The sequence below is a fragment of the Neophocaena asiaeorientalis genome, unplaced genomic scaffold (assembly GCF_003031525.2).
Source record: "Neophocaena asiaeorientalis asiaeorientalis breed wild unplaced genomic scaffold, Neophocaena_asiaeorientalis_V1.1 scaffold1091, whole genome shotgun sequence".
NCBI classification, from domain to species: domain Eukaryota; kingdom Metazoa; phylum Chordata; class Mammalia; order Artiodactyla; family Phocoenidae; genus Neophocaena; species Neophocaena asiaeorientalis.
Window position 1 is genome coordinate 142,337 of NW_020175444.1, and position 9,754 is coordinate 152,090.

The following is a 9,754-nucleotide window of genomic DNA, read 5'->3' on the forward strand; positions in this document are numbered from 1 at the left end:
GATTTTAGTTCCCCGATCAGGGATTGAACCTGTGCTCTCTGCAGTGGAAGCAAGGAGTCTTAACCACTGGATCACCAGGGAAGTCTTGTACTATTTTTTTTAATTATTATTATTTTTTGGCTGCGTTGGGTCTTTGTTGCTGTGCACGGGCTTTCTCTAGCTGCGGCGAGCGAGGGCTACTCTTTGTTGTGCTGCGTGGGCTTCTCATTGTGGTGGCTTCTCTTGTTGTGGAGCACGGGCTCTAGGCGCGCGGGCTTCAGTAGTTGTGGCACGTGGGCTCAGTAGTTGTGGCTCACGGGCTCTAGAGTGCAGGCTCAGGAGTTGTGGCACAAAGGCTTAGTTGCTCTGTGGCATGTGGGATCTTCCCGGACCAGGGCTTGAACCCGTGTCCCCTGCATTGGCAGGCGGATTCTTAACCACTGCACCACCAGGGAAGCCGCCTTGTACTATTTTTAAAAAAAGAGAAAAAGAATGCAAAACTATTGTAAAAAATTCAAATACAGAAAAATATAAACAAGGTGAAACTCACCTGCTCTATGATGCCATCGAGAGATAATTTCTTTCGTTCATTTAACAAATACTTACTGAGTGCATCCTATGGTGCCATGAACTGTTAACATTTGGTGTGTATTTCAGAAATTTCCTGCGCATCCAGAGTCAATTACAAATTATAATCATTATAAATCACCGATGTTATTATATGTATAATATGCATTATTATATAATCTCTCTATTCTCTACATTCTATTCATCCATTATTCATCCATTTGCAAATATGTATTGAGTACCTGCTTTAGCCAACATCATGCTATGCTCTGAGGATACAGTGGTGAATAGAGCAGACATGGTCTGTTTCCTCACAAAGCTTACAGTATAGTAAAAGATTGTCACTAAACAAATTGTCTGAAATAGACAATTACAGATTATGTCAAGTTTAGACAAATGCAAACAATGCTTTGAAATGCCCAACTGTGAAAAGAAAGGATAGTAGTTATGACAGCAAGATACTGTAGCATGTTTATCATTGATGGAAATGAGCCTGTAGAGAGAAAGAGGTTAAAAATACAAGAGCAAGAGAGAGGGATACTGGATTTATACAAAGTTTCCTGAGAGGGAAGGAGCCAGAGCACAAATATAAGGGTTGACTTCGGGTAGAAGGAAAAATTGCCGCATTGAAACAAGCAAAAGAAGTGAGGACAAGTGCAGATATAACTTAGTTTGTAGATTTGGAGGTCTGAAGTTCAGGCAATTCCTCTTTGAGACTTTCTATTTTCTTAACAAAATATGAGACAATGTCATCTGCCAAAAGCAAGGATGTAAACTGGAAGATCTGAGGTTGGAAGAGAGTTGACGTTTTAAGTAGTCGTTTGGGAAAGCAAGATGAATAGAGAAAGGCAGTAGTTCACTGGCCAGGGTGAGTTAAGGGCCCGCAGAGTCTGTTCTATGGGGTAGATTCTAAACATTTTTAGCTAATTGCAGTCAGGGAAAAAACAAGGGTATAAACATTAAAAGAGAGAAACAAAGTGCTGTAGTGCACTAAATAAAAAAAAAAAGAAATTAGAAAGAGGATTGTTTTTCAACTGGAAGGACAGGAAGAAAACGGCCTGAGAAAGGGAATGAAGTAAAGAAGTCAGGGGAAGATGAAGATACATGCAGAGGGGTGGTAGCTTTCTGTCTGGGGTGCAGGAATGTCCTTTTGTCTTCCAATCCAAACATGGGCACAGTGGTATCAGCAGTTTACCATCCGATTTTTTTTTTTTTTTTGAGGTACGCGGGCCTCTCACTGTTGTGGCCTCTCCCGTTGCAGAGCACAGGCTCCGGACGCGCAGGCTCAGCGGCCATGGCTCACGGGCCCAGCCACTCTGCGGCATGTGGGATCTTCCCGGACAGGGGCACGGGTGTCCCGCATGTCCCCCGCATCGGCAGGCGGACTCTCAACCACTGCGCCACCAGGGAAGCCCGTACCATCTGATTTTTTGAAATTGTTCCACATTTCTTTTAATCACTTAGATGTGACAACCTATCAAAACCCTATGCAGGAATTCCCAGGCACCTTTAGTTGCTGCAGAGAAGTATGAGTGAAGCACAAGTATATCATCCTCCACACATTAGAAAAAGGCTCTAGTGAGCAACAGGAGGCAGACGTTTAATTTTTCTCTTATTGGAAGTTGTGAGTGGCTCTGAGTCCCCTTTTAGGTCCACTTTATATACATTCCTAGTTATCACGAGTCCAGTTCTTTTATTCAATGTTATCTTTCAATCCACTCCAAGTGTTTTCTTAACATTATTTTTGATTTAATGAATGTTTAGTTAAATATAAATGGACTTGAAGGAACTGAAATATAGGCATAAGATAACTTAAAATCATCTGGTAAATGGACCAAGTCTAGAAATGGACTTGGAGGAACTGAGATTTGGGCATAACTTAAAATCATCTGGTAAGTCTCTGCTACCATTATTCTCTGAGAAATACTACTGTTCAACACTTGGCTAGATAATTTGTAATTATTAAATTATTTACACTCTAGACTTATCATCAGACTCTTTGTACAATGGCTATTCCATGATTAAAAGGAATCTCCTTATGTATCCTGTTGTTTAGAATTAGTGAAGCTTAAAAATGTTTTAGTTCTCCGTTCTGTTAACAAAAACAAGTTTCTCTAACCACAATAGCAAGAATATAAAGTCGCCAAGAAGCTGTTTGGCACGTGAACAAAGCAAAAAAAGAGATTGGTGTGAAAGAAAATTCATTCTGGAGTCCAGTCCCTTGTCTTTTGGCCATCTCTTTGGCTAGACTGCTAATGTGTGACTTTTGTACAAATTCTTTTAACTTTGGGTTTTCCGTTTCCCATTGTTTGAAGGATAGCGGGAATACTTGTTACTGAAAATACGTTTCATTTTTAAAAATGAGCAGATACTCATACATTGCTAGCGCAATAAAAATTACCAAAAGAGGGAAGGAAAACGTAAAATAGTTTGTCTTAACTAAAAAACTGTTAAGACACAAAACTTGGCTCTTTGCTTCCATTCCATGACAGCCAAAAGGGAAACATGGATCAGTGACACTGCTGTCAACTAGAAGGAAAAATACAAGTAATTCAAGGACCTAGTGCATACTTGGGGCCAATATTATTTTCTCCCTTTCCCTTCCTTTTCAAAACGTAAGTTTTGTTTGCCGCCACATACAACAATCTAGTGGGCAATTATTAACTTCTTTTTCTTGACTATCATAAAGTGATGCACGTTGGGAGTTCGCTGCTCCGAATTTCCATTAAACCCTGGAATTCTTTTGTCAGGGTTTGTAATTGGCTTTCTTAGCATTCTGCAGGAAGATGGAATGGACCTGGGAACGGGCGGGTGGAGACTAATTCGATACAAGACTACAGTAATCTCGATGCAGCTCTCATGAGATTTGCTTCCTTGGTTCTCTGAGACTTGGGCTTGCCCCTTCCCTGACGATCCTGTTTCCTCTTCCATTGGGTAAAACGGGTAGAATTCTAAACTCCTGAAATTACTAGTGTTGGTGGCTCCTGGTGCCAGGTAGAGTTCTCAAGTCTTCAGACCTCAAATATCACCTTTCAGGCCTCATTCGGAACATGAAAAAGCCACACAAGTTTTAGGCCCGAGTCCCAGGAAGATCTCAGCACACCTAGGGAAGTCAGTGCACCGACTCCAGCTCCGACTTTGGAGAAACAATACCAGAGACGTCATATCCCCGGCAGGGCCTGCCCAACTCAAAACCCGCCAGCGGACGCATGCGCAGAACAGGCGAGGGACGGAAGCCATTCAAGACTCGCAGGCATCCGTACAGCGGTGACATTCTCGGAAAGGCCTGGTTCCCTCGTCGCGGTGAGGAAGTCCCTGGCAACGTCTACGTAACATCGTTGCCCGGAGAGAAACAAGGGAAGCGTCCTTCCGCTTTCCGGCGCGCTTCCGTTTCAAACCCTAACTTCCGGTTCGTTAGCCGGTTCCGGTGCCCGCCTCTCACTTCCGGTCGCCTTGGATTCCGCTGCGGTCGGTTCCTGCGTCCACTCCTGCCGGTTCTGCCGCGCTCCAGGTGAGGGGACGCGGGGCACCCCGGCGCGCCGTGGGGCTGGGGGACCGCAGCTTTGCTGTCCTCAAGACCCGGCCTCCACTGTGGCCGGGCGGGCGGGCTGGTGGCTGCTCGTGAGGGCCCCGCCCGCGGCTGCCCAGGTTCGCGGCCCAGGCCTCCGGCCCCGGCCGGCTCTTCACAGGGGCCGACGCCCTCCCATCCAGCCTCGTCGCCTAGGTGGAGGGCTTCCGGCGCCTCAGTGGATTTTGCGTCCCCAAACCTTTATTCCTCTCTCTTCTGGGGTTTGTCCGTCTCTCCCTCCTCCCTGTTGAACGGATCCCGGCCCTCTCGGGTTTTGGGGTCTCTGCCTGCCTTCTGTGCTGTCTCATACCAGTTACTTCCCACAGCTCTTTCCTCTGCACTCCCTCGCAGTTGCTGCTGCCCTGCTGCTGTTGACAGTACTTCAACAGTTACCCTTTACTGGGCGTGGTTAAATTTAACTCCCTCCCCTCAATTCCCAAGGTGTTAACTTTTGCTGCTGTTACTTTCAAATTAACCGCCTTTGCTACTTTTTAGTTGTGTGGTCTCGGGCAATTTGTTTTTCCTCTTTTTCAATTTTCTAGTCTGTATAATGAAGACAGTAGTTGTCAGTTTAGGATTGTGAAGATTAAATGAGATTATTCAATTAAGTTGTTGAGCATGTTATCATTTTCCTATCTTCACCACCATTCGTATTGCTTTTTATAGTATACAAAGTGATGTCACGGCTGTTATCGCAGGGATTAACACTATTCTTGTCAAGTAAACATTCCTGCCCTGACTGGGCAAGTCACCACTGTATGTTAGGTAGAAGAATTTACCCAAACAGCCGTTCTTGACTGTAGTTTCACCATAAAGGTGTGCTCCTTGCTTACTTGTTCGGGTTTGATTGCCACATTTACCCCTAAAATCATTTTTCAGTTTATAAATCTGATAGGGTCCGCAGTGATACAAAACATTAAAATTGTGTAAGAAAGAAGGCTAAATGTGAAAACATAAAATGACTCATGCATTTGCATTGCATTGCTCCATTGTTGTTAATGATCTGAATATTGAAGGAATGAGGTTCAGTAACTTTGAAAAACAGTTTTAAGGACTTTATGCGGTAAAATTTTTTATGGTGTTTGTTTTGTTGTGCTTGGTCCTTTAGAGCAATTGTCAACTTGGAGATCCCACTTGTGGCATGGGTGATGATATTTGTATACTGCTTTACTAAGCACATAGAGCCCATGCCATCTGGCACATTTTTTTTTAAGGCTGAGAAAATTGAAGAGCCTAGAGCGCTGGCTCTCACTTTAGCATGCCTCAGAGATGGGGGGAGGGGGAGACAGAGATTGTTAAAACCCAAATTGCTAGGTCTCTTCTCTCCAGACGCAGTTACATTCCCAACAAGTTACCAAGTGGGGTCAATGCTGTTGGATGGTCTGGGGACCACACTTTGCGAACACTGGTCTAGAGGTGCAGTGACTTGTCCATGCTTACCTAGACTTCAGGTGATCTCACTTCACATGTTCTGCTCTGCCCAACACAGTATGCTGTATTAGTGCTATTTGCATTCCTAGCTCTTGTAAATTTTCAGTTTTATTTCCACTTCTCACAGAAAAATAATATTTAAATATCTCAGTTTGACTCAAAAGGGCCATTTGGCTTTTTATTGAGGATTATAAGGTTTGTTAGAGCAAGTTCTCTCCAAATAGAATACATTGCCCTAAAGTAACACACCTTCTTTAAAGTTTTAGTAGAGCAGGTTGTAAACATAGAATAAATGTAAGTGAATTTATGGTGGTCTTTTCTAATGGGCATGTTGAAGACATCTTAAATTTTCAAATTACGTTTGCATGTTAAGATTTATAATTTGCCTTCTTTCTTGCAGTTGGTTGTAATACTTGAAGAGTGAAGTCAAATGTTGTATTAAATATATGACAGCATTTGGAAATACCACTACTTTGAGATTAGAAAATCTAGTTCTCTGACCTGTTGGGGGAACCAACTTATGAAAACTGGTAGAAAGCTTTATGGGGGGAGGAGACCTACATGCTATTGTTGATGAGTGGCAGCTGCTATATAATCTTTGTGTACTTATATCTGTGCCTGTGGGTTTTGTATTTACTGATATTTGGTGCCTTAACTCCTGTAGGTGCAATTCAAGAGAGACAGTTGTGTAAGGGAAGAAAATGAGATTTAGTCAGAAGACTTGTTCTGTTATCAGCTATGTGCCAATGAGCAGATTACATAACCTCTCTGAACCCCTATTTCCTTAATTGTAAAAGAGGGACAGTTCTTATCAAACAACCTTGTTAAAGGAGATTGAGTAAAACCTGTCCAGTGTATTAAATATGAAACAAATAATGGCCATTTACTATTTAGCGCAGTGCCTGGAACACTTCAGTTCTAGTTTTTAAAACAACTTATGTAACCAGTACTTACTTGTTTAGAGCTTACTATGTGCCAGGTAGTATGTGACTTACAAAAATTAATTTATTCCTCTTAAGAACCCTGAGAATTAGGCAGTATTAGCATCCATGTTTTACAGATGAGGAAACCTAGGCACTAAGAGTCAGTTAGCTTTCCAAGGTTAAATAGCTAATAAGTGGGAGAGCTGACCTCTGAACCCAGGTAATCTGTCTCTAGAGTTTATGCTTTTAACAACTCACTGTCCTACATTGCAAATGGTAAATGAACGTGGACGGTCCATCATGGAGGAACTTGCCAGTAGCATAAACCTGATCAGAGAGGGAGGAATAGTTAGCTCATTTATTGCAGCTTTCCACTTGAACAAGGAGAATCTGATAGAATATTAGGAAGTTGTAACTTCAAGCCAAAAATTGAGAGGGTGGGAGAATTTTAACTTTGACTCCTGATAACTTTTGGCATTCCGAAAACATTTCTGTAAGTAGAAAATCCTGTTTCTCTATCATCCAGTTGTAAAATAGGACTCAAATGACACAGTTTATAAAACTTAAAGTTGCAAGTTTACATACATCTTTGATATATCTATTTTCACTTGTATATGCCTTTCTTTCTAGGTATCTTTTTCTGAACAAAAGCTGCCTCATCGTATGTTTCAAGGATGGCTCTTCCTATCATTGTAAAATGGGGTGGACAGGAATATTCAGTGACCACACTTTCAGAAGATGATACTGTGCTAGATCTCAAACAGTTTCTCAAGACCCTCACGGGAGTGCTACCAGAACGCCAGAAGTTACTTGGACTCAAAGTTAAAGGTAATTTTCTCCCTTCTTCAAATTTATTGCATTGATATATTTATGAATCTTTATATTAGCTATTACCTGTTCACTTTAATAAGTCTTTCCCCTTGGAGATTTCTTTGATAGGGATATCCCTAAATTTTTTTTGATGGTACAAGTAAGAATATTTAAGGATACCTGAAAATACCACCACTATTAAGATTACTTTTGATTTCCTCTGACAGTTGATGTTTGCTTGTTAAACCTGTGACACGGAAGTCCCAGGTAAACAGTGTAATTTCTTTCTTTCTTTCTTTTTTTTTTAAGACTTATGTATTATTTATTTATTTAATTAAATTTTTTTTTTGGCTGTGTCGGGGTCGGGTCTTAGTTGCGGCACTCGGGATCTTCGTTGAGGCATGCGGGATCTTTCTTTGTGGTGTGTGGGCTTCTTTCTAGTTTTGGTGTGCGGGTTTTCTTTAGTTGTGGCGCGCAGGCTCCAGAGTGCATGGGCTCTGTAGTTTGTAGCATGCGGGCTCTAGTTGAGGCGCACGAGCTCAGTTGTTGTGGCGCGCGGGCTTAGTTGCCCCGCGGCGTGTGGGATCTTAGTTCCCTGACCAGGGATCGAACCCGCGTCCCCTGCATTGTAAGGCGGATTCTTTACCACTGGACCACCAGGGAAGCCCCCAGTGTAATTTCTAGTATCTATCTTCTAGCACAGCCTTTTCATTACAGTTTGGGCCTTTTACTCTCCTCAAATTATCTTTTCTGTTTCGAAAGTAATAATGATTTGTAAATTATAGGCAGTGTTCACATTCAGTTAAAAGGCATTTTCACGGTGTTTGTCTTATCATTGAATGGTGAGTTCTGAGTAGCAGTAAATGTACAGTTATCTCAGGCACTCAATTTTCAGGACTTTCTGGAAAACAGTCATCTTAATCTTGAACAACAGAATAAAACATGAATTTATTTTGTTTAGTTAGTTGAATTAAAGGTGTTCCTCTAAGAGTTGGGGAAAAATTCCAACCTTGTGTTAATCACTACTTCTTAGTGTGTTAGAAATTGCTAATTCAGCAGTAACAGTTTGTTAATTTAAGGAAAAAAACTTGCTGTGGAATCTGTACCAAACCTTTTAATGTTAGGGTTTTGTGTAATGGGATAGTGAAACCAGCACCTGAACTTTAGTGAGAAAACAGTCATTTGCTTGTATTGTAGGCAAACCTGCAGAAAATGATGTTAAGCTTGGAGCTCTCAAACTGAAACCAAATACTAAAATCATGATGATGGGAACTCGTGAGGAGAGCTTGGTAAATGTTTACTTTTGTTACCATTTGTCCCTTTGAAGATATTATGGTTTATAGCACACTGTTGTATCATAGTTTTAATTGTGGTAAAATTGTCAGTTTAGCAGTCAGTGAAAAGTAAAAACTGCACAATGAATGTGTTATTAACTCAGCAGAAACCAAATACTGGGAAATTTGTTAGTGTATAGCTAGATGTAAGTGTAGTAGTAATGCTAATGGTCAAATTTAACATGGTAAATCTGCCCAGTGAACATATATAACAAAATATAAAATGTGGAAGTTTTCCTGTAGTGTGTGCTTGCAAGACTCTTGGACTCAAATCGTACCTCTTATTTGTTTTTTATGCTATGAATGTATTTGTTATGTTAATGATAATATGGCCAAACAAAACTATTTTTCATCTTAATAGGAAGATGTCTTAGGTCCACCTCCTGACAATGATGATGTTATTAACGACTTTGATATTGAAGATGAAGTAGTTGAAGTAGAAAATAGGTGAGTACTTTTCATCATCAAAGGAAATTGGTTGTAATTTGAGAACAAGTGAATATTTCATCTGATCTTATTTTTCGTTAGGGAGGAAAACCTACTGAAAATTTCCCGCAGAGTAAAAGAGTACAAAGTGGAAGTTTTGAATCCTCCCAGGGAAGGGAAAAAACTTTTGGTGCTAGATGTTGATTATACATTATTTGGTAAGTCAGCTAAAACTGTGCTCTATCTTCTGTTATCCACAATGGCATTTTCCCCTTTTATTTGTTTGTTTTTCCCTTGCAATATGAAATATTTGAAAGCTTTTCTTTTTATTTTAAAAGTAAATCATTTTATTGTAAGGGAAAAAAGAAGTCATCCGTAATCCCAAGATCCAAAGATGACCACTCATATTTTTATGTGCATCTTCCAGGGTGTTTGTATGTATGTCCTTTTTATGTTTACTTAATGATATATTGAACATCACAGTCATTTAACATTCATTGTGAGTTAAATATATGTATTTTTTGGTCAGGCGCTTTTCTAGTTTATGGATGTGTGATAATTTAATCAAGTGATTCCCTATTGATTAACACTTAACATTTTATGATTATTTAAAAATCATTTTTGATATTTTATTCCTGGTTTTCTATTTAATTATGTTCAAGGCAGATTCTTTTTTTTTTTTTTTTTTTTTTTGGGGGCCCGGGGCCCCCCCCTGT

General features: G+C 40.6%; 1 protein-coding gene across 1 annotated transcript in view; it reads left to right on the forward strand.

Annotated features, from left to right (window-relative positions):
• The first annotated feature begins 3,864 nt into the window (after window positions 1-3,864).
• UBLCP1 (ubiquitin like domain containing CTD phosphatase 1) overlaps window positions 3,865-9,754 on the forward strand; it is a 21,098-nt gene continuing 15,208 nt past the window's right edge. Inside the window, exons 1-5 of the mRNA XM_024768052.1 lie at window positions 3,865-4,057; window positions 7,099-7,296; window positions 8,476-8,567; window positions 8,974-9,059; window positions 9,141-9,256. Of these exons, the coding sequence (XP_024623820.1) occupies window positions 7,143-7,296; window positions 8,476-8,567; window positions 8,974-9,059; window positions 9,141-9,256 (448 nt within the window). The 5' untranslated portion in view covers window positions 3,865-4,057; window positions 7,099-7,142. The remainder of the gene's footprint in view (window positions 4,058-7,098; window positions 7,297-8,475; window positions 8,568-8,973; window positions 9,060-9,140; window positions 9,257-9,754) is intronic.